This window comes from Penicillium coprophilum (genome assembly GCF_028826855.1).
Source record: "Penicillium coprophilum strain IBT 35676 chromosome Unknown utg000005l_segment0_segment0, whole genome shotgun sequence".
Lineage (NCBI taxonomy): Eukaryota > Fungi > Ascomycota > Eurotiomycetes > Eurotiales > Aspergillaceae > Penicillium > Penicillium coprophilum.
Window position 1 is genome coordinate 1,113,560 of NW_026622724.1, and position 23,582 is coordinate 1,137,141.

A 23,582-nucleotide genomic window follows, 5' to 3' on the forward strand; every position below is an offset into this window, starting at 1 on the left:
TTCTTCGAAATTTCCCTTGCTGCTCTCTCTTCCGTTTTACTCTCCAGTCAGGTATTGGGCAAAACTAGGCATGTCATGGCCTTCGTTCTGACCCTGCCAGTCAAATATAGAAGCTCTCAGGCATCTACTGAAGGCATACAAAATCAAAGTTAATGGAAGCTTTCTAGTCTTTGGGCCCTGCTAGTTATATATCTTTAGTTGACCACGACATGGACATACCGATGTCTATCCCCCCCCCATCACTCCCGATTAAGAATCTCATCCTCCCAGTTCCCATTACTCCTCCCGCCGTCCACCACAAGCTTATCCAGATACTGGCCATACTCTTCCCACAACTCCCCAACCCCAACCCCGAAAAGACCCTTCCAGTACTCAACACCCTCCTCGCCCACATACCCAATCCTCAAAAGCCGATCATTCAACATCCCCACCGCACCCCTCCCAACCCTTACATCCTCAAGCCACGCCAGAAAATACGCCGTATGTTGATACCCCATATCCCACTTCGGCGGCCGCTCCGCAGCACACAGCGGCCGTTTCCAATGCGGCGGCTCCAAACCAGCCTTGAGCCGCACAAAGTCAGCTATGCCTTCGATTAACCCGCCAGGCGGATGGGGGATGTCCTCGTTCCTGTCTTCAAGGCTAGGTGGCGCCGTGTGCTGGTAACAATGCACGAGCTCGTGCGTCAATACTCCAACTAGCTCGTGGAGCGGGTCCTCCTTTGCTGATGGGCCCGAGGTACAGTGCTGGATGTACGGCAGAGAGACGTGGATCTCCTTGTGTGCATCGTCGAGCTCGGTGCCGGTTGTGTAGGCTACGCCGCTGTAATCGCGTAGGAAGACCGTTACGGACCTTGTTGGTGGGATGCTGGGTGTGAAGGTGGGCTGGTGTGTCTCCTCGGATTTTGGGGGTGAAGTGTACAGGTATTTTATAATGTTTACTAGGGCATTGTCGAGTGTTGATGCGACATCTGGGATGAGGGTTAGGAAGGCGCTTGAGGCTGGATGGCGTAATTCTTGCACATGTAGGCGGAGCTTTGGCTGGGGGACTTGTGAGGTGAGATTGGGTGCTGTGGTTGTTTGCTTTTCTTTAGTTGAGGTCTGCGGCTGCCGGATGTCGTCTTTGGGGATTGCGGAAGGATGAGGTGCTGGGACGGAGCTCGTCATTGTGTGGTGTTGTAGCTTTTGACTGGGAAGATATATATTTAACACGATTGTCGGAGGATGAGTTGTCGGAGGATGATAGTCTAGAGAGCGGGGTTCCAAGGGTCAAACTGCAGACGATCCTCCCAAGCTTGGAAAAACCTCAAACCCTAAGTCATCGGGGATAGAAAGGCTTCTAGATCCCTACACCTTGTTAATCCTGAATAGGTAACATGCTCCACTTTGGCGATCTCGTGGGGTGCTTTGTTCACATTGGATATTGTACGGAGTATGGAAATGTAAGTGTCAAGTATTTTGGTACCATTTCATGCAATAAACAGCTTTCAAATATGCCCGCTAATTTTATTTACATTATTTTTTTCTTTTGAACTGGTTGGAAATGCAAAGGTCTACTTGTAAATTGACCCTGACCATCAAGAGATAGGTAAACATGACGTTGCCCACTGCGACGCGTGAATTAGACGTTAATAAACAAACCAGGTTGGGCTCTATACCTCGGGCACATACGTAGACCCATGGATATGTATAAGACAGGGATCAACTAAGAGATCAGAATAGGAATAGTAATGTCTGATAATCCCTAAACTCGATCCCAAACCCCCTTGGCCCTTAATATCCCTCCCCCTTCAAAAATATCCCTCGCGCTTATCGTCACGCGCTTATCGCCCCTTGTTTTCGCTCCGTCCGCTTTTCAACATCCCACCATATCCAAGGTCAACTTTGCGCTCTTTCTATTTGTCGCTTCATCGCATTAGGTACGCTATACCCTCCACATCTGACGCTGCATGCTCCTTGTCATTCCTGTATTCCCGGCCCATACCTTTTCGCGACTCCCATCCTATACCAATTGACGCTATCACTGCCCGCACACCTCCATGTTGTCATATTTGCCTGATCACAATCGCGCTACGTTTTCTGAGCTATCAATCTCTTGCGCTGGTGGAATTTGCTGCTAACTGTTTTACTTTACTAGTGACAAATCGAGATCCGAGTCTGTGCTCCTATCCGCGAATAGCCTTGTCGCGTTTTGAGTCCCCCGATTGTCTATTACATAAAAGCACCATCCTTCCAAGGTTCTGTCCATCCCCTTCGTCTGACCCGAGTTGAACCCAATCGCTCGGTCTTGACAATGGAGGCGAAGGCAGCAGAACTACTGGCGGCCTTCAAAAACCCCAATCTATCCGTCGATTCGAAGATCGCCTACCTCTCTAGCGTCAAGTCCGATATTAAACAGAAAAATGTTCCCGAGGGCGCGATTCGCCCCATTTTCGAAACACTACGGTTGGCCATCGGCTCTCAACACTACTCTGTTCTCGGGGCGGGGTTTTCCACACTTGGCCATTTCCTGAAGCGCCTTGCAATCCAAGAACAGGAGCAATGGATTGTTCACCAGGCTCAGAGCTTGTACCCTATTCTGTTGGAGCGTCTTAATGACCCGAAAGAACGTATAAGAGCCCAGGCTGCATCCATATTCACTGAAGTGTGGCCATTTGCAGGCAACGAAGTCGAATATCATGTTCTGGAAGTTGCGCTGGTTGGGAAAAATCACCGGGCGAAAGAAACTAGCATGCTGTGGTTGGCGAATGTAGGCTTATCCATGGATGCGCCCTGCAAGGCTTGTCTCAGACACTAATCTCGACTTACAGATGACCAAGCACCATGGTTTGTTGTTTCGCCAATATGTTCCTTCGCTAGTTTCCTGCTTAGAGGACGCCGACAGCGCAGTCCGAGATACTGCCAAGTTGGTCGTGATCGATTTGTTCCGGTGAGTAAAGTTATCACTCTAACCATTGCATTCAATGCCCCTAACCAAGCCCAGAACTGGCCCTGCAAGAGCGAAGTCCGACCTACAAAAGCAAATGGCGACACGCGGTGTGAGGAAATCTATCGCGAATGCTATCCTCTCAGGAATTGGCTTAGGGTCCATTGAACCCGAGACTGCATCTTCTACGCGCCCAATCTCTCGGGCTGAACGCTCGATTTCAGTGATGTCGTCACGTTCACATGCTATGGAACAGACTGATGATGGTTAGTATCTTGATCCTTTCCGGATCCTTGGAGATTTGCACTCGGTGTACTAATGCATCTGCAGAGAGGGAGCCTGTGAAGACACGCCCAGCTTCTAGAGCTAATCGTGAGAGACCGATAGCCTCTTCTGCACCTACAGAACAACCAATTGTCAATCGACCCCGTACACCCGCCCCGACACCAGCAACCCAGGAACCGTTGCCAGACGATGATGGTCTGGAACCGTTCGATGTTGCCTCGGCAAGGGATGTCGATGATCTTGTGCGCGAGATGCTGCCCTGGTTCGAGGGAAAAGAATCTGAGGAGAATTGGTCAAAGCGTGAAAAGAATGTGATTCTTTTCCGCAGGCTGACTCGAGGCAACGCGCCACACGACTTCTCGCAGACCTATATCAACGCGGTCAAGACCCTCCTTGACGGCATTTTAAAGGTTGTCAACTCTCTACGAACCACAATGTCCAGCAATGGCAGTCTTTTAATCCAGGATATTGCCCGAACATGTGGCCCACGAATCGACCCAATGGTTGAGATCATCATGCAGAACCTGTTGAAGCTTTGCTCGGCGTTGAAAAAGATTGCCGCGCAAAACGGAAACGTCACTGTTGAAGTCGTTATTCGCAATGTTTCATTTAGCGCTCGTCTCCTGCAGCACGTCACATTCGCAACCCAAGATAAAAATGTTGCAGTACGGCTGTTTGCGACTGGGTGGCTCAAAGCCTTGATCATCCGCCAGGCTCATCATAAAAGCGCAGTCGAACATGGCGGTGGCCTTGATCTCATCGAAAAGTCGATTACGAAAGGACTGGGAGATGCCAATCCTGGTGTGCGCGAGGCAACTCGAAGTACCTTCTGGACATTCTACGGCGTGTGGCCGGAGCGGGCCAATCTGATCTCAGAAACCCTCGACCCTAAGTCGCGAACTTTGCTGGAAAAGGATTCATCGAACCCCAACCCCCTTCAAAAGGTGCATCTGCATTACCTGCTAAGAGCCCTGCCAAGAGTCGTTCCGCTTTACAAGAAGCTATTGCTGCTCGGAAGAAGGCCCAGATGCCTTCTAGACCCGAGTCGGCTCAGCCAACCTTTGCCGAAGCGAGACCACCTGCTCCTACCTCCAAGTCTACCCGTAGTGTACCCACCGGGGCTCCTCTCTCGTCTCTGTCCTCTGCGCCTATGAGACCCGCCATGAAGCCCCGACGTCCAGAACTGAGCCGTCCGGCAACTGCAGACCCGTATGCTCGCCGCCCTGAGTCACGAGCCCAGTCTAGTAGTACCCAAGCTACCCGACAAGCGACTACTTCTCCCCGGGCTATGAGATCTAAGCCAACTACACCTACACCGAAGGCCCCCCTAACAGCGCCTCGCACTCGCCCGCATGAGTCGGTACAACCTGCTTCAACGAAGGGCAGGCCGAAGAAACTCGATTTGTCCAAGTCCAAGTCTCACAACGATCTCGTGGCCGCGAGTCGCGCTCGCAGTAATTCAAGCGAAAGCTTGGCCAACCAGCCATCTGCAAGATCCCCCGTCATGGAAATTACCTCACTCCAGCCGAGGACCGCCATTCCCCAACATCTATCATGTTGGAAAGTCCCCCGCTTAATGCATCACAACCTCTTCTGTACTCAGCACCGCATGGCCCTCACGCTGGCTCAGTTCCTATCGAAGAACCGAAAGCAATGATAGAAGAACCGGAACAGATGAGACTGGAGGAAACTGTCGTTGCTGCACCTCCACCTTACATCCCCGAACCCGATCTTGCAATTTCTCCCGCGCCCGTGTCTCCTGCTCGCCATCATTCGGATCTAGCCTTTGGCTCTGGACCCGCATCTACTATCAAAACCCAACCTGAGTCAATGGTGATATACGAAGACCCTACCACCCCCACCGCAGACAAACATGATATACCTCCCTACGCTACCTCGGTGGGATACTTCTCCCCTTCAAAATTGTCTCCTAGTCGTCCTGATCAACCTGAACTCGGCGAAGCAGAAGTCCACCCTATCTCCGAAGATACTCCAGCCTCGATGGTCGCTTCCGCTAGGAAACCTACTCCTGATTTGGCCCCTAGACGGGAATCCGGTATGAACTTTGAAGTTCGAACACCATCTCCAACACGCCGGGCACCGCTTCAACCAAGCCCATCGCCAACAAGGGGCCGTGTCCAACCAGCGGCTTCTAATATTATGGATATTGAGACAGTGCTTCCCCAAGACCCCAACGTGGGAACTAACGGGAGCGATGACAACAATGAGAATGCAACTCCTCGCATCACCAAGGCTGTCGACTTGCCCGCGGTCCCGCGGTCTGCAGCTAAGCCGAGCGCCCTCGAAGAAGTGACCGCAAACGAACCTGCTCTGCGCTCGCCAGAAGTGAGACAAAAACTGATTGAATCATTGTCTCAATCAACACTCTCCCAGTCGACTTTGTCCCAATCAACAATGTCTGACGAGTCCACAAGACGTACTCGAAAGTGGGTTGATCGTCACCGCAGCCCTAGCCCACGTTCGAAAGACCCGGTTAATGCCAAGGAGATGATTCGCAAAGGCCTCGCCCGTATTCTCTCCAGAACCATGGAGCCCTCCGGATATCGAAAGCTGCAGGGACTCATCCAATACCACGGCGATGAGATTGTGCCCCAAAGCCAGGACTACAATGCGTTGCTGGAATCTCTATTTGCAGAACTGGAAGCGACGCCTTCCAACCGCAAGGATCATGACGTGAAGACCCAGGTTTTGGCCACTATCCGTTCCATGCTCCTCCGGACCCGCGAGCACTTCCATCCATATGATACCCGCGCCATGGCAGCTATCATTCGAGCCCGTCGCCACTACGAGTCCACTTCCCACTTCGTCACTTGCCTGGAAGAAGTGGCCGACAAACTGGTATTCTTGACCTTGCCGCAGACCGCGATTGTCGGTGTTCTGCAGGGACTGGATCTCGGAGCGGACGCTGAAAATGATGAGACATACAGGTCCACCATCATGGGTCTGAGTACTATCCAACAATCGCTATCGCGTCCCGGTATCGAGATCGACGATGAGCTTCTGGCTCGCATCGGTGCTGTCGTGATGCAGCAGCTCGGACACCCACGCCCAGGTGTCAGGAAGAATGCTACTGAGCTTTGCACATTCCTGAATATCACCTTCGGATCCGAGAGAGTGCAAAAAGTGACACAGCCTCCTCGTGAAGGATCCCTCAACCTTCTTACCTACTTCATGGCCCGACGGACTCAGTAATTGATTTTTTATTTTTATTTTTCTTCTTTTCTTTTGCTCAGGTCTACATGCGTATTTGTTTAATACATCTGGGTAGCGTGGTGGCGTGTCCGGCCGTGGGCTTTCCGGTGTACATAGGTTCTTGTTCCATATTTACTTTTGAAGAAATTCATGTTTGTATGTTTATTCCATTTCTGATGTTCAAGTTCTATCGATACCTGGTAGTTGATGGTCTACATTTGTGCCATTTCTCTGTTTCGTTTCATCGCCGGAAGCTGTTAATATATTGAATTGACACTGTTTGTACAACCCGAACTGAAGCATCATAGCAGCAATGAGTCCTGTGAGCGTCTTGTACTCTGCTTGCTTGGTCCAAATCAATCACAGTATGGCAGCACTTGAATGCTCCATGTTCGCTTCTTATGTGGCGGCGGATGCGTTGCTATCTGCGTCCTCCACTCCATTCCAACCCTTTTCTTGCAGACCACCAGTTCTCCCCGAGTCGCAGGGTAACGCTGTAACGGATTCTCCACCCAACTCAATCCCTGATGTGACAGAAAATCAGTGCTCGGCGAAGCGAACATCCATCTGATACACGGGAGAAATTTGGGCAGGATTCGGAGCGCTGTAGTAAGAATCATGCTACAATGGGATAAAGACCCACTCAAACAGAGCAGCTCTCGAGAGGGAAGCTGGGTATTACGCGAAAGTAGGGTGAATGAAGACAAGACCCCGACTTATGACCTGTGAACATGTCCATAAGCTAGGATACAAAAGCCGAGGAAGTCGAGATATGGGCCATCTATTTGACGTGATATAACCTAGTCGACTCGATGCTTGCAGTGTGTTATTACATCTTATACTCATGGAATAGATTACTTTGCGCGATGATTCTTTTATAATGGTGATCAGAACTAGCAACCTTGTATACTGGGCACTCCGGACACCGCAGCTGAACTCTGCGCCCAAATATTATCTTCTATTCTGATACTCGCACTCATGTTTAGCACGCATTGTTGCAGGAGATGGTCGCTCCCGCCCCCGACTATCATAGATTAAGGAGGTTGCTTGTGGGATTCAACCTGCTGGTAATTGTATTGGGGATCTGAGCGCAGGGACATCGTCCTCCAACTCGGTGAGGTCGATGGTTGACAATAGCAGATCAACCGAAAGGAAAACAGAGAAGAAAGTCATGAAAGAAAAAGAGCCGAAGTATGAACGTTCAAGGCGAGATCAGCTATAACGGATCTTTGGTTGTATGGATCTCCTACTCCTGTTGTCCATTTTCTTTGCTTGGCTGTCATGCTGGGGAGTTTGATTGTCCTCCAGCCTTCCTGAGGCGTCAGTAACTCTTTTTGATAGCGCTGACGGTCATACCCGTATCGTTGGATATGGCCTGTTAGAACGAGTAAGAATAGTTAGCTGAGGTCACGTTGTACTTTCTAAGATATGTTGACCGATGACGGCAGACACTAACCATGCATCGAAAAAGGTGATATATTTCCGGGGAAATTATAGGACCATTTGTGAAGACATGGTGATGAGAATAACGCTCTAAATGAAGCTGCCCTTGTTTTCCACAGGGGAGTGAAGCGAGTCAGGTAGCAAGAAAAGTGAGAAAAGTGAGAGGGGTGAGAGGAATGAGAGAGGCGAGAACAAGACGTGTGCACGATCAAAGGGCTGAGATAGTTGTTGAAGAAGTCATGATGGAAACCACATCATCTATAGGACAAGGACCTCAATATTTTGTGATATAACCTATGAACCTAATAAATGGTATAGGGGCTTATCGAAGATATATAGTTGCAGTGATGTTCTATTTGATGGATCCCACAGGAGAGGACATACTAGCTGTTTATGAGCAGAAGCAAACGTTCCATGCAATTGTGCATACATCCATGGATGTCTCACATAGTCAATGAATTTTTGGAACATATATATATGACAGTGGCTTATTGACCTGAAATTCGTTGTGATTCAAGCGATAGTCAGTTGACTCACTATTAGCAAAGCCCACAGGGCTGCGATCATGATATTTGGCGTGAGGATATCCGAAGGAGGGCCGAGATATCCAATTTCAAATATTCCCTTGGCCATGTTTATCCACTCAGATTCAGATTCCGAAGTAGCCCCCCCGAAGAAGGCCCGTTGAAACTTGACTCCACACAGGCTCAACTACCGACAGCCCCTCAATGAGGTGAACCCCAAGTCGAATATTTATCCAATTTCATGAGAAACATGAGAAATTGAAGTGCCAGCTAGTTCGTGGGAAAAACTACATTCCATACTAGAGATGTATATCGTTTACCAGTCTATCAAAACTCCAAAGAAGATTGCCGGTGAGGTTTCCGGGGACCCCGCAATCAAGACACGAAAGGAGGACCAAGCAGGACTTGGCCACTTTATTCATTCAATCTAAAAGCAGATAGCCGAGCTTATAGTCCAATAGGGGCGTCTCTGGAGCCCTCGAGCTTACTACCCAAGTTCAAGCTTGATAAGCTGTGAATATAAACCAGAAAACCACTGCTACTCGGACTCATTTCGGCCAAAATGATCACCTCCGTTCAGAAACACCCGGCGTGTGATAATTGCCGCAGACGCAAAGTCCGGTGCAATCGCGAGCAGCCTTGCGGAAAATGCCGAGAAGTGTCTTTGAACTGTCGGTATACTTCTGTAGCCCGGCGAAAAGGCCCCAAGGGCCGCACAGCACCGGTACTGAGTGCGCTGTTGTCAAGCACCGAGTCTTCCCCGCTAGAATCAACGCCAACTAACACGAACGATGCTACTATTTTCCCCGTGTCCTTCCTTGAAGACCAGCTGTTACCATCAATGCCGGAATATGGGTCGATAGACTTGAACACCATCGGCCTTGCGCGAGAGATTACAACATCTCCTGTAGTACAGCAGAGGATGCCCCCTGTATTACTACAGGCACACGTCAAGATCTTCCTCAAACATCTGTTTCCGATCATGCCAGTACTTGATGCGGATTCGGTAACTCTGGACTCCTTACATCCGGAAACACTATCGTCAAGACGATATGCCCTCCTCCTCGCGCTCTGTGCGGCTACTCATCTTCAATTAAACCTCGACAAATCTGACGGGAGCCCATTCGAGGAGGTCTCGCCGTGTGGCCAAAGTCTCATCGATCAAGCCCTACGATCCCTCCAAGAATTTGACCCCCTTGATGTACCTCACGTTGACTCGGTGCTAACCTCCTTTTTTTCTCTTTTCGGCCTACGGCAACCTCGACAAGCATCACCATGCATGGCATTATCTGAGCCAAAGTATTTCATTTGCCCATGTCCTAAATCTCCACCAAGAGGAATCTTACTTGGTTCTGGACCCAGAAGAAGCCGAGTTACGAAGAAGGATCTACTGGCTTCTCTTCATTACTGAGAGGCAAGCACAACCCATCATATATTGCACTTTACACATAGAAATGCTAAAATTGCTGGGCAGAGCGTATGCCTTACAACGTAAAATGCCAATCACGCTCAGGCGGTCCATCCAGAAGCCGTCCGTCTTCACGTCCGACACCCCAGCGCTGGCTTACGGATTCGTCAATTTAATATCTGTCTTCGAGGAGATACCCGCCAGCCTTTACGATTGGAACATTTCTGCCGCCGGCTCTAACAATGACACCGCGGCGCTCGCCGCTGTTTATCATTCCATCGCCCTTCCAACCCCATTGCTCTCCGAATATAACGAGACGCAGAAAGTAGACCTGATGGTAACGCGACAATGGCTTCAGATACGCCTGTGGAGCATCTTCAACGATCGGCTCACCAAGGGTTGCGATGAGGTGGCCGTCGTTCCGCTAGATCTTCCAGCAACGGCGGCAAGGTCTGTGATGGCTCTCATGTCGACCGTGTCTCGAAAGTCCACCAACGCCCATGGCATAGGTATTGTAAGTATTCTTTTAACTCGATCTATTTTATACTCATCATCTCTATAGGAACAAAAGTTGTATGACATTGGAGAGGCAGTCTGCGTGCTGGCACAAAAATTACTTCCCAATACTACTGAGAACGGCGGAAAACTATACATAGATGCCCAAAACGTCTTGTGCGGTCTACTTGACAGACTTTCGGATATTCGTGGATCACAGTCGCACCTCTTGGCTCCCCTTCTACGAAAATCCCACGATATCTTTGGTCTTGGGTCACTCCCGCCCCACTTGAGCTTCCATTCTCACTTGGTTCCTGATCTAACTGCCAAAGCTAGTTGTTGGGAAATCGGCCCTGAAGATGATGACTCGCTGCGACATTACACAGCAGCCTGATGAGGAAATTGCCCTTGGCCCGATCCTGTTGAGGCAGAATGAAGTATCTACGTGGTGGTCGTTATTCTCGGTCCTGTCTTGGTTCTGAAATTGATTCCGGTATGCACTTTCATATGATTGACAATCGTTGGTAAATTCGGGAAATACAAAGATTGCTCATCTCAGCAACACAATTTGGAATCAATTCAATCTGTATATCATTTGACTTTGGTTTACTGCTTGAGATTTTGGCCCTCCGGCGATACTATCAGGGCCAACTGTCAAGAAGAACTATATGCAGATAATCACGTAGAGAGCAGCTTTCTCTTGTAACAGGGAATGAAGTTGCAATGTTAATCGGATGAGCCATGTAAAGGTAGATTTAGTACGGGCCTTCTTCGGAACTATCCTGTACCTTCAAGAGCTCGGTAAAAAGCGGCCCTTGGTTCGAGAGCTCGCTCAAAGAAGTAATTTTCATCAAATGACATGAGATTATGCAAAAAAAAATCTGTTTCTAGACCTGTTTCTATTGAATTGGCGGTGTTCTTGTTTTCCAGTTAACATATCGGCTTCAAGAACACGACTGTCTCTGCACGATCTCTAATGACAAAGTGAGAACTGTATGTAATGGTGAGTTCAGAGATATTGAGCTCAAAAAGGCGAATTTCTCGCAACACTATCAGGTTAATCTTCTATCTCACAATCCATCAGTGGCCAGCCATAAAAATGCCTCGAATGGTGCCAACGTGATCACACTATCCAACATAGATCTTGTTTCTTGCTGATAGTTGGACAGGACCATCTTTCCTGAGGAAACTCTCTCCCTAATTGGCTCGGGGACCGACCATGATATTTCACTGGCTCGGAAATTAATCACAGCGAGTGCACAGCCAGTCTCGGATGTACGAGTATAAGCAAATACATCCGGATGTTCGGGAGAAATGAGTTCAAACGAGCCGTAAACCAATACTTCAGGAAATCTCTTTCTCAGACGCAGAACATTCGACCAGTAGTGATAAACGCTCTCCTCATCGTCCACCTGAATGGCCGCATTCCATGCTTTAAAATCATCATGGACAGAAATCCAAGGTTTGGCAGCAGAGAACCCAGCATGAGAAGACGCATCCCATTGCATCGGAGTACGCGCATTATCTCTCGACTTCATCTGATACTCTGCAAGGCTAACAGAATGCAATGCACGGTCATCCGGGTGCTTGTGTGTAATTCTGAAGACAATTGTCAGTGGTCCCCTGAACCGTTAGGAAAAATGGAAATGCTTACTCCTGCCAATGATTCAGTGTTTCTATATCGCGGTACTCCTCAATTGTCCAGGAAGTTGGCACATTGGGCATACCGAGCTCCTGACCCTGGTAGATAAAGACAGTGCCACTTTGAAAGCCCATGAAAGTGGCTAGCATCTTAGCGGACCGAGTTCGGTCTTCAAATTTGTCAGATGCGAACCGAGAGACCGTCCGCGGCTGATCGTGATTTTCAAGATACAAAGCATTCCATCCATTGTTCTCGTGCATGGATGTCTGCCATTTCGACACAATTGCTTTGAGATCCTGCATTTTCCACTGACCGGATGTAAACTTGCCTTCTGCCCCATGGTCCAGTTGAACACTCCCGATAAGTTAACAAATGCAGTGGAATGGATTTTGAATTGGGATACTAACATTTCGAAGTGGAAAATCATGTTCAACTCTCCTCGGTCATGTCCCACTGCTTTCAGGATTTCTTGTACATCGCTGACCTCTGGCATTTCTCCAACGGAAAACGCGTCGTAATCTTTGAGAATGCTCCCAATCTCTTGCAGGTAGTCATGCAGCTTTGGACCGCAGGAGAAGTATCTGCCCCCATTTTGCCATTCTGAGGCCGGATTTGTGATCGGTGCATCTGGGAAGGACGGATCCTTGCTGATGAAGTTGATAACATCCATTCGAAATCCGTCAACGCCCTTGTCTAGCCAGTACCGAATAATCTGGTGTACAGCGCTCCGGACCTCTGGATTCTCCCAATTCAAGTCAGGTTGCTCCTTGGCAAAAATATGCAGGTAATACTCCCCCGAAGCTTCGTCATACTCCCACGCGCTACCTAACTCGACGTCAGTCTCTTCATCATTATTCTAGCGTTAACCAAGACATTGGATAATGGCTTGCCTCCAAAATAAGACATCCAGTTGTTTGGTGGCTGACGCTTGCCATCTACCCCAAACCTTGGCTTTCTCCAGATATACCAGTCCCGAAACGGGTTGTCTATCGAAGAACGCGAATCGCAAAACCATTGGTGCTAAGTTACTTCATGTCATTCATCATCCACAATTTGATGGACAAATTGATACTAACCTGGTCAGATGTATGGTTGACAACGAGATCCATCAGGAGTTTCATGTTCCGCTCATGAAGTTTCTGGATCAACTCTTCCACATCCTGAACGGTACCATACGGCGGATGAATGCCGTAATAGTCCGAGATGTCGTAGCCCATGTCGACCTGGGGTGACTCAAACACCGGATTGAGCCAGACAATGTCCACACCAAGTCGTTGGATGTAGTCCAATTTGGAGATAATCCCGGGGATATCACCAATACCATCGCCATTGCTATCCTTGAAGGAAGCTGGGTAAATTTGATACACCGACGACTCCTTCCACCAAGACTTGACAGACGGTTGTCCGGCCCTGGTCCTCTCCAGGGTAGCACCAACGGAAGCCATTTCGAGGTCAGGAAATATGGCAGAGATGGGATTGCGATAAAACTTGGGGCAAGTGCTGATGCCCAACCGAGGGCTTTTATAATGACCTGCGGGGAAACGGCCTGATTCTAGACTCCGTAGGTACTCCGTAGTAGCACCGACGATAGCCCGTTTGAAAAAGCAAGGAATTCAGTCATACCATTTTTGCAAGTGACTCCCAATATGCCCGTCGGACTCTTTCCTGCCAATCAAACGTATTAATATGACCCGATTCTCCGCTCAAGTGGCCAAACATTCTCAATGAGTTTAGGCTGGTAAGTAGTAGACTGTGAATACCCGTGCATTCGAAATCCGCAGTCGAGAAAATAACTGTTTTTCTGCTTTTTGAATGGGATATCCTAGAGGCTCGTGGGTTGTGGTATAACATGCATAGATCTATTGCGGTCCCCTTGGACTGGAGTACTGTTTGTGATACACTGATCTTTGGATAATCCCATATTGCATGTTGATTACTCGCAGGCCTCATATCTGATATTTCACAGGAGCAACGTTCTCAAGTATACAGAACCCCCAAAAGGAATATGGCAAAAGTGGGATAGTCTGGTCATTAGATAGCCCAGCTAATTTGATCTTCAGTAGTCATTCCCTGTAAAAGCTAGTAGCACTATCCTACTTGTTTCTTTGACCCATCACCTGTGGAGTCAACCCAACATGACATAGAAAGCGTCTCTTTGTGCCCATTCTCACAATTTGCTATCTTACTAGCTGTATACAAAGAGGCAAAGCCCTCATGTACAATGGAATTGTGCTGTAGTGTCTTGAGGTTTTCAGATACAAAGACAATAAAGAGAGTCTTTGACATTAAATACAATGTTTCTACTCGAAGACTCAGATTTATAGCCCCTGGTGATTATATAAATTATTCCATTCCCTCGAAAATGATATCTCATCAACATCCCTCTGGATTATCTGGCTCACCAGCAAGTCAGGTTGCGATCATGGAATCTCCAAAATCCGACGGAGCTCAAGAGCAGTCCGAGCACTTTACACCCGAGGCAGTGGAACGCTTTCCAATCGAGGTAGCAGAAGCCTTTGAGCCCGAGGACGAGGTTATCCGCCGACTCCACCGTACCGGCTCTCCCCCAGGTAGTCTGCTTTGTTCATTCCCAGACCCTGCACCGGCGACGACTCTGAACCAGTTCCGTTTCCAGTTGTACCGAGAGAACGGGGTCTGGCCCGGTCTGACCGGTTATCTAGAGAAGTATGTTAACGCTTCACACTTGGTCTGGAGCATGTGTGCCATGCTTGCAGATAGCAATATTGATCCAGATTACAAAGATACTTTCGAGTTATGGCGTGCACAGTGGAGACAGTTTAATAAGAGCTTTGAGATTCACGGAAATACCACGCGCACTATGGATGTTCCCCCGTCGCCAGTGACTGTGATGTGGATTCAGAAGCCTAACAGCCTTTCGTATGTTCAACTCCGTCTTAATGAGTACAAAGAGAAGGAGCGTGATCGTGAGGCACTGGAGGCTCTCTGGAAGTGGATGCTTGATGTTCCAGCTGAAGCTATCGTGGAAGGAACCTTTATCATTAAGCTTGGGTATGAGTCTTGGTTCCCGAAGGAGTAGAGATCTAAGAGGTTCTTGGTGGAGGTGCAATAGAGGAGAAGAATGGAGCAAAACTGAATGTCAATTCTGTCGTGATCTGAACCCTGAAGTCAATATGTAGATCTTTTCCTAGGTTAGAATATAGCAGAGACATGGACTAGTAGAGGTATGTCAAATAGGATCTATCAGGGTTGGACGTGGATTCTGGTCCCCGAAAGTTATACATATTAAAGCCCAATGTAAGTGGCTCACTGGGAAAGATATCATCTCATTTTTGAAAGCCCTAATCCTTTCGGAGATTTGTCAAGTGAAGAAATATGACTTTCTGAAGCTGGAATGTGGCTTCCTCCACGAGGCTGAACAAACGGCCCTTGATGTCCTCGAAGGCCGGAAAGAGAGCAAGGTTATGCCGTGGGCTAAAACTATATATTTGTTGCATATCATGGATGAGATTCGACGACAGGGTAACACCATATATCCCAGAGAGTGGTAGAAATCTGTATCTGTCTCGCTCTCGTGTTGACTCTGTTCCTTGTTCCTACTCCCACGACTCAAGTAACTTGTATGTATGGCTTGGCTCATGGATGAGCTGGACTGAAGAATTTCTTCTTTTAGGAAATGTAGTGGAAATCAGCTGAAATTAAAAGCAAGGTACAGTAAATAGGCGAATGGCTTCAACCAAGAGGTGCCACATTTCCTCAACCACCAAAGCAGGGGGCGTGGGAATTACGAGTAATCGCGCTAGGAAAGCACAGGAGTGCGAGGGAGATCCAAGACAAAACCGACCAGTGACTACCACGACCTGGCCACGTGAAAGCCCCAGTCTCAAAGAGCCCGCGTGTCATAGCTAGTTGGTCAAGGTCTGGTACTCCAATCGCTTCACGTAGTGAAGCCGGAGGCAGGGGACAGGGACCGTGGCGGATGAGAAGCCATTCCGTTTGCGCACGATAAAATTTGGATAAAAAATGTGCTCAGTCATCAACCTGGGGGATATATTAGATCCGTTGGGCGGATTGCCCAAGCCAGGTCACTAAATAAATGAGGAAGAACATGGTCGTTGAATGTTTTTTCCCCCTCAGTATATGGACTTTGTTTTTCCCCCCTCAGTATATGGACTTTGGAGTGACGACCGACTGTGAACGATACCAGAAATTTGCCATCATTCAAATCAGGAGCTTGCAGCTTTTAGACCCCCCCCACCCCTCTCCTTCCAATACTCTAGTAGTATAAGAATTTAGGACTCGGCTCAACGATTTCTTTTGACGTGAATGTAGTACGGCGACACTCTGTCTCAATCTCCGCCACACCAGGCCCAAGGAATGTATGAAGATTTGCAATTTCTATATCAGCCTGGCCCCACATCACAGGTTTTTCCGCGGCATCCATGTCATCTGACGGCGGATGGCATGCAGCACTGATAGCCGCGCTACAGTTCATTGCAATCGGCATGGCGGCCGATTTGAACCTTCGAAACATCAAAATGAGAAAGATCACCACCATTAAGATCCATGGTATGACCATAATCCGCAGGCCGACAGAGGACGCACCCACGCCGTGTAAAGCCCGACTGCGGTGTGAATTACCATGAGCATCTCGGGGAATAATTTGGACGAAGGACAAGGCCTCAGATGCAAGCCAATGAGAAAGAGTAGATAACACGATAAATGGCACACTATACCGATATGGTACAGACAGGTAGTATGTCGAACGTTGTTGTCCAGTGGGAAAGGAGACTCGAAGGGGCTTTCGTTCGACACCGAAATCGTTATATTCGGCGGCAAGAAGCATTCGAGTCAGAGTATTGTTGTATACTGCGTAAATTATTGAAACCACGGCCTGAGGGACATTCACTGCCAACACCGTAGCAATAAATCCCAGGTACCCCAGTGGGTAAAACTGGGTATGGTATAGCGAAGTAAGTGTCTGTTCCCAGGATGACATGCCATCCGAATTCAGATCTACACCTTGGGTGTTGCCAAAAATAGAGGTATTCAAACCCAAGGCCAGACCAGCCATAGCAAGGAGGGCGATCTTGAAAAATAGAAGGAAAGCAAACAGTCGACTTGGTAGGGCAGCCCACCATCTCTGGCGGACCGTGCAAATCTTTTTTGGCTGCGGTGGCGGGCTCTGTCCCAAGCGGAACGGCACAGCGCGGGAAAATATGGATACCCAAGGGTAGTCATTGTAGGAATGTAGTGCTTTTGGTTGTCCTTTATTGACTCGAGCCATGAGGCAGTTGTTAGCCGTGTAAGGATCGGGGCATGTCAGGAATGACTTGAGGGCATCGCCGACTGTCAAAAAGATCTCGGAGCGGCGCTCAAGAGCAGCGACAAGCATGCATATTAGCTTCAGCGCGATGCAGCCCATTACCACCAATCCAATGGGAAGACTACACCCAAGCTCACAGAACGGTGTGGTCGGTCGACTGAAGCAACTCTCAATCGGAAGCTCGAAGCTGACTTGACTAATCGGCGGCGGCGTAATTGTGTGTTTACCTTTATATTTGTCAATCACACAATGCCCTTGGCCGCCACTAGTGGTGGAGATGCCATCAGAGCCCAGTTCAACCTGACATGACCAGGCCGTGAGCTCTGAGGAAAGAGAGGGGGTTAAAAGAACAACTGTCGACCGAGCGGTTTGATAAGCGCCGCTGTAGGCCTGCATACAAGCGTCCTTGCCCAATTTCTCGAGCTTACCCGTCATGAGATCACCATGTAGGCTACTCGCATTCATGCCAACAATTTTGTGGAAGTTGGAAGGGACATCGAATTCAGACACATCTGTGTAGTTACTGGCGAAGTCTGTTGGTGCAGCAACGATCCCAAAATCATTGGCGTTGATTGATACGTATATGAAAGAGTTGTATCTGAGGACACTTGATGTTAGTTATTTGACTTTTCCAACAGTCGCGGCAGGAAACACACATCATCTGGACTGGCAATGAGGTCCCCAAAATTAAGACCCATAGTGTCTTGCGCCATAAAGGCGCGTACCACACATTTGTAAAACTCGAGGATCCAATTGATACCCACACCCGTTGAGCATGGGCAATGTCGATTCTTGCGCGCGATGGGGCTGCCAGAACTTGATTACAATAGCTGCTGGTGGCAGTCAAAGTCAAAACAATGACATTGAAAAGAACATGAAGGCCGGTCGCGATTTTGTTTGCCTTGTGGCATGTGCCTCCATAGATAACCGCCGATGAGGAACCCCATCCATGTCCACCGGACGCAGCTGTCGCGGCGAGTTTGACTGTGAGGATAACATGGGCGAGGAGCGCCAGTGCCACTCCCAATGCGCAAAGTAATAACCCAGTAATCCATCTTTTCTTAGCGCGTGGCAGTGCAGATGAGGGAGAACACTTTGAGTCGTCGTCTGTCGCTGGTTCATACTCTAGGGTCTCGCAATTGTTGACAAGTTGGTATGCTTTTTGGTCCACGATGAGGGGTTGCCTGCAAAGTGGAGTGGCTTGTCAGTAGGGAGGAAAATTTTGAAATCCTCGTGTCCAAAACTCACTTGGAGAGTCGTAATGTGTCAAGTGGGATAGCTTCCTCGCTGTTAATCACATGCTCCTGTGAGACATGGAGAGATGCCGAGGCAGAGGTATCGCTTTCTCGCAAGCTCGTCATTTTACCCAAGAGCCAACGAGAGATAATCAATCAGAAGAGTGCATACCGTAGATTTTATTGTTGAATGAGAGTTCATAATTTGGGGCTGTGGGGGCCAAGCAGGTGGCTGATCTTTGACTGTCAATGTGGCTTAGCTCGCAATGCAAGGGGCTCTCCCGAGGTCCACTAACAGTCGGGGGCTCTTATTGCTCATGCTGATTGGTTCCCACGCCCCCAGATAGCCCCCACAGTCCGGTATGTTGTAGAACCTTGCAAGCTACGGCCAAAGGTTAGGTGATAAATGTGTTATTTACTATGGAAACACCATATTAAATTACACAAATCATGACAAATGGTTGGCCAAGAGAACCTATACCTAAAGTGGACTAGGGTGTGCATTTAGTTGAAACTGACGCACAGGGTGTGCGGTAAGGCATTCTCTCTGTGGAGGGAGGTGATTATCCTGGGTAAGGTAACATCGCATAGTAGCGACGGTGGAACAAAGGATATATTTTAAGAAGACTGAAAAGAGAGTTTGAAGCCACCAGAGCATCTGCTAGAGCTATAATGTCTAGATATGCCCCTCCGCATGATTCGCAAGAGAGCCCCCAAGTGCCCATGACGCTTCATAGAGGTTCCATACCTATTATGTACTTAGAGGGTTGTCTAGGATTGGCGTTGAATTACTACAACATGTAGGGCGCCTTTTGATATGTCCTGCTCTATCACAACTGGTTTTTATAGGCCCAATGGCGGGACTATGTCGATTGCCATGAAGGCAGATCTTTGACCTACGCTCATGTACCGAGACGAGAAAGTCCGAAGTATACTACGACTCTTGAAAGCGACCCGAAGAGGACAAAAATCATAGAATAGAAAGGGAAAACGACCGACGTACAGTTGGTTAATGTGTTGACCTCCGACATAAACAGACTTCACGACTACAATTTCCATATTGGAGACAAGTGAATCCCCGAGCATACCATATTGGTCAAACTTTGATTTGCGAATTCGATTCAACAAGGGAAACTTCGATCACGATTTAGGGAATAGTGTTTCCATGTCGTTAGATCGGTTGAACTGGTCCCAGCCTGTCGACGTATTCGTAGCCCGAATCCAGTAGCCTCCGGACCCATCCTTCGCTACAACAGCCACAGGTACTAACGTGAAATTCAATTTGTGCACAATCATAGGATTGACAAATACGACCGAGGGTTTCTTTTCGCTGAGACTGGCGCCAGAAAGATCAAGGCCTGTATAATCGAACGTTGTCCAATGGGACACAACAGCAAACCCTAGTTTTCCAGTGCCACGCAGCGCTAATGAGATTGGCTTCGATAAATGATCTTCTGAGAATTGAAGGCTTTGTCGGATCGACTCGGTGGACGTAAATTGCAGTGTTTTGAGGCGTATGTGCCTTGCAATGTCAGCAACCGAGTCTTCTTTCAGTTGCCAGATAGAGAAATCGCATCGAAGTGCTAAAACACTACAGCGAATGTAGTATGTTCCAGCCTTTGGGGGCTCAATAAAGCGACGAAAGTTGATAATACCAAAATAATCCACTGGGTGGTGGGATGTGGCTACAGGTTGAGAGGAATAGACGCATTTCAGGTACCACGCAGCGATAACATCATTTCGTGTGAGTTGAATTTCGGGAGAGCAACCTTTCAGCTCTGCCTGCGCTTTGACCCGTAGTTCGTCGACCCATGTACCTGAAATGTGGATGAACTTGGTTTTAAGTTCTTCGCGGAATCCGAGCTTAACGGCAAGGATCGCCAGCAGCACATGCCACATAGTTATTACCAGCTTGAATATCCCACTGTCATAGTTCTGAGCATGCATCTGGTAGTGGAAGTTTGATTCCGCTTTGGTGCTCTCATGTTTAACTTTCATCAAATCAGACATTCGGACATCCCCAACATCAGGTGGAAGAGCAAACAAAGGAATTGGCTTGTTGGACAGTAGATCGCAGAATGCTTTGACTACTTCCCAGCAATCATTGCCATCACAGATGTGGTGCGAAATACCAAAAGCGAGTAAAGTGGCATCTTGTAGGAGAGTAACACGAAGGCGGAAGCTGGTTGCGAGATTGGAAGAAACATTGAATATGAATTTATCGTCAACTTCGGATACTTCCGGCATCTTCATGATGTTTGGTTCTGTGGTACCTTGTTCGTGGTAAATTGGAAGATAGGCAGTGAGTAATTGGTCAATAGCCCTACTGGCGTAATCGACAGTCGAGCCACAGCTGAAGGACCAAGGTTGTGTCTGGAAGAAGGTATAAGTAGGCCATAGTAGTGGTGACATGGACTCACATCTTTGATCAATTCACCGCCAAGTATAGGCCATAATTGAATCAACTCGGCGAGTTTCGCCTTTAAAATCGCTGAATCGAGCACGGTATCAACCACCAAGCCTGCATAGATAGTACTGTGACTTCCCAAAGAGCTCCCACTCTTGCAAATGTATTTTGAACCTAAGTTCGGACCTTCCATTTTCAGGCTGAGGGGTGAAAAGATGGGAAAAGCAGTGGGGAAAGGGTGAGGTGGAACAAAACCGATGTTTTTGCTATCATGTGAACGCGATATATAGAGTGTAATGTGACTCATCAAGGTCCATACAACTGGGACACAAAATAGATTAATCGCATGCGACCTTAATCTCTATGCCACTTTGTACATCGCTGATGATATTTAATTCATGATAAGATGCCACCACGCTAGACTCAAAGCAGGACAAATCCACACCTTACTCAACAATCTCATAAATAGACCACTAGAGGCACGCCAACGTTCGGTGCTATACTGAAGCCGTTGACTGGCTCTATCAATAGTCAAAATGATTTGTGCTGCATGCATGAAGATTGGCGTCGGATGCAATGCGTATTGTCTCCAAGGCTACTAGAAGGTCCGTTTTGGGGAGAGGTGAGTAATTCAGAATAATATTCTGGTGCAGGTCTACTCTTTATTTTTTACCACAAGCATGGATCTACAGAACTTTCGGGAAGTCTTAGCCCCATTCAAGTGTCTAACTTCAAGATGTGGTTTGTGAATGGGCCTGCCATCTAGACTAGGGTTTGGGCCGACATTGGAGTGTTCAACATCGAAAGGTGGGTCTATTTTGATATATTTGGCATCCGAGCCAGGCGCGATAAGGAGTCCAGGTAGTGATATGTATATCACACTACTGCTTCTGCAGGCGGACCGCAAGAGTGTGCCTCACTGCTCAGTTGGGAGCGGGCTTATCTCGTTAGACGGGTTAGTTCCAAATGCAGGGGAGGATACGGGCTGATTGATATACTAGGTATGTCGTCCCCGTGTGCGGGGGTGACGCTCCTCAGTTCCAAATTGGAAATGGGCCTTTTTCTTCTTTTTTCACGTGTCGCAATCAGTGACTTCATATCAAGTGACACGAGTAGCGCCATCGGTCGGTATTAAAGTGTCATACAGCACGGTGAATTCTAACCGCTCAGAGGTAAAAGTGGGGAGTGTTTGGTATCTGCCAACCTACTGTGCTCAGGCTTCCACAATCTCGGACATTAAAGCCTGTATATTTAAGGTTGCTGTGCTTATCGCCGAGGTTAAGAACACACGAGGACTGGTTAGTTTAGAGGAGAGGAGGGTGCTGGCCAGATCCTGGTCTGACATGCACCGCCAGGACCAAGATAGTGGACTTTATCTCAAGCATTCATATACGTATCGTAAGACGAACTATGAAAGTTTTTTACATCTCACGGGCTGATGAAATAAAGAAAAAAAGAACCTATCTATCTTTCGAGATATGATTATAGAGGCTGTGGCCGTAAGAAATAGTCCCTATTCCAGACACGGGCCGTCGACGATTCTGCCTCAGCAAATATCAAGATTGTTTCTCCTTCTCCGTCCCTTTACCCAATAGCTGATCTTTTGTCTTTTCTAATATGTTCTCAGATTCGGTGGAAGCATTATCCAGCCGTTTGGACAAGTCTTGGTCCGAAGATCTGGTGTACTTGTCAGATATCCACCGATACCAAAATTGAAAATGTCTTTACTCACGTTTCAGTCCATGAATTTTCGTAATCTGCGCGGATTTCTCTATCTTCTTCTTGCTTGTCCACAAGATCTTGAAGATCTTTCGGGAGAGGACTCGAAGGTGTCTCTTTCTTCTGGTCCTTACCAAGCTCATTCATGATTTTGCAATGTTGGAAGGATTCTATCCCGAGTTCAACTTTCTATAACTTGTAGGGATTTGTTCCTGCTCACTTTTATACAGAAGGCAATGCATACAACGAAAATTCCCGATGTCGTTTGTGGCTATTTATATGTCGTCTTTTTGTGGTCCTTGACGTCACTCCACGGAAACCCCGGGATCGCCACCTGAGTTCATGAACAGAGATCACCAGTTTAATGCGATCTGCTTTAAATTAGACGTGGTGGGTAAAGCCACCATTCCGTGCCTGGCCCCTCTAGGTGGTCGGGGATTCCCATGGTCAATATCAATATTTGAACCTACGATACAAGAAACCCGTTGAACTAATGATCAAGCAGATTCGCAACATGTGCAGAAAGACGCCCTCTCATGTAGGGACCTCAACCTTCAAATAACAGAAAGAAAATTTGAATCAGCTGGACCGACACGCTAGTTCAAAATTTGGAGTGCTCTGAATCTAGTCTCGGTAAGTTTGGGGATGAAAATCTCGCCCAATACAATAGACAACTTACCTACAACACAAGCAGCTCGAACCAGCAGATATAACCAGAAGCTATACACTCTAGCCCGCCCATCTACTTCTTTTATTTGGTGGGTCTTAGTTGGATCGTGCAGGCAATCACTAATCGAGTGTATACCATCGGCATTCTCGGGTATGTTGTAAGCCCACTCAGTCCGAACATTCTGATGTGCTATGGGAAGGGTGGTAATAAGAGCAATGCATTGAGATATTGATTCAAAATTCAAGTAGTGCACTTATATTTTGGACTAAATGCAAAGAACAGGGTAAAAGCTTCGTCGAGGAAAGTGCAGG

At 47.9% G+C, this 23,582-nt stretch overlaps 8 protein-coding genes across 8 annotated transcripts; 3 read left to right on the plus strand and 5 right to left on the minus strand.

Moving 5' to 3' along the window:
- Nucleotides 1-239: 239 nt before the first annotated feature.
- N7500_008013 (basic secretory family protein) lies at nucleotides 240-1,166 on the minus strand (the record flags this gene model as incomplete). Its single annotated transcript, XM_056679157.1, has 1 exon — nucleotides 240-1,166. One exon carries the CDS (start codon nucleotides 1,164-1,166, stop codon nucleotides 240-242), a length of 927 nt encoding a protein of 308 aa, XP_056529529.1.
- Nucleotides 1,167-2,292: 1,126 nt separating this feature from the next.
- N7500_008014 (uncharacterized protein) lies at nucleotides 2,293-6,423 on the plus strand (the record flags this gene model as incomplete). Its single annotated transcript, XM_056679158.1, has 6 exons — nucleotides 2,293-2,748; nucleotides 2,810-2,928; nucleotides 2,983-3,191; nucleotides 3,256-4,154; nucleotides 4,178-4,664; nucleotides 4,694-6,423. The coding sequence occupies 6 exons, from the start codon at nucleotides 2,293-2,295 to the stop codon at nucleotides 6,421-6,423; spliced, it is 3,900 nt and encodes a 1,299-aa protein (XP_056529530.1).
- A 2,529-nt stretch (nucleotides 6,424-8,952) lies between these two features.
- Nucleotides 8,953-10,687, plus strand: N7500_008015 (Zn(II)2Cys6 transcription factor domain-containing protein; the record flags this gene model as incomplete). The annotated part of the gene is made up of 3 exons (XM_056679159.1): nucleotides 8,953-9,689; nucleotides 9,865-10,312; nucleotides 10,361-10,687. The coding sequence occupies 3 exons, from the start codon at nucleotides 8,953-8,955 to the stop codon at nucleotides 10,685-10,687; spliced, it is 1,512 nt and encodes a 503-aa protein (XP_056529531.1).
- A 676-nt stretch (nucleotides 10,688-11,363) lies between these two features.
- On the minus strand, nucleotides 11,364-13,380 carry N7500_008016 (glycoside hydrolase family 13 protein; the record flags this gene model as incomplete). The annotated part of the gene is given in 5 exon segments (XM_056679160.1): nucleotides 11,364-11,892; nucleotides 11,948-12,289; nucleotides 12,343-12,791; nucleotides 12,803-12,955; nucleotides 13,012-13,380. The coding sequence occupies 5 exon segments, from the start codon at nucleotides 13,378-13,380 to the stop codon at nucleotides 11,364-11,366; spliced, it is 1,842 nt and encodes a 613-aa protein (XP_056529532.1).
- A 977-nt stretch (nucleotides 13,381-14,357) lies between these two features.
- On the plus strand, nucleotides 14,358-14,993 carry N7500_008017 (uncharacterized protein; the record flags this gene model as incomplete). Its single annotated transcript, XM_056679161.1, has 1 exon — nucleotides 14,358-14,993. The coding sequence occupies one exon, from the start codon at nucleotides 14,358-14,360 to the stop codon at nucleotides 14,991-14,993; it is 636 nt and encodes a 211-aa protein (XP_056529533.1).
- Nucleotides 14,994-16,190: 1,197 nt separating this feature from the next.
- On the minus strand, nucleotides 16,191-18,601 carry N7500_008018 (uncharacterized protein; the record flags this gene model as incomplete). The annotated part of the gene is made up of 3 exons (XM_056679162.1): nucleotides 16,191-17,838; nucleotides 17,897-18,424; nucleotides 18,489-18,601. 3 exons carry the CDS (start codon nucleotides 18,599-18,601, stop codon nucleotides 16,191-16,193), a joined length of 2,289 nt encoding a protein of 762 aa, XP_056529534.1.
- Nucleotides 18,602-19,615: 1,014 nt separating this feature from the next.
- On the minus strand, nucleotides 19,616-20,887 carry N7500_008019 (uncharacterized protein; the record flags this gene model as incomplete). The annotated part of the gene is made up of 1 exon (XM_056679163.1): nucleotides 19,616-20,887. The coding sequence occupies one exon, from the start codon at nucleotides 20,885-20,887 to the stop codon at nucleotides 19,616-19,618; it is 1,272 nt and encodes a 423-aa protein (XP_056529535.1).
- Nucleotides 20,888-22,438: 1,551 nt separating this feature from the next.
- N7500_008020 (uncharacterized protein) lies at nucleotides 22,439-22,748 on the minus strand (the record flags this gene model as incomplete). The annotated part of the gene is made up of 2 exons (XM_056679164.1): nucleotides 22,439-22,559; nucleotides 22,615-22,748. The coding sequence occupies 2 exons, from the start codon at nucleotides 22,746-22,748 to the stop codon at nucleotides 22,439-22,441; spliced, it is 255 nt and encodes an 84-aa protein (XP_056529536.1).
- Nucleotides 22,749-23,582: the final 834 nt, after the last annotated feature.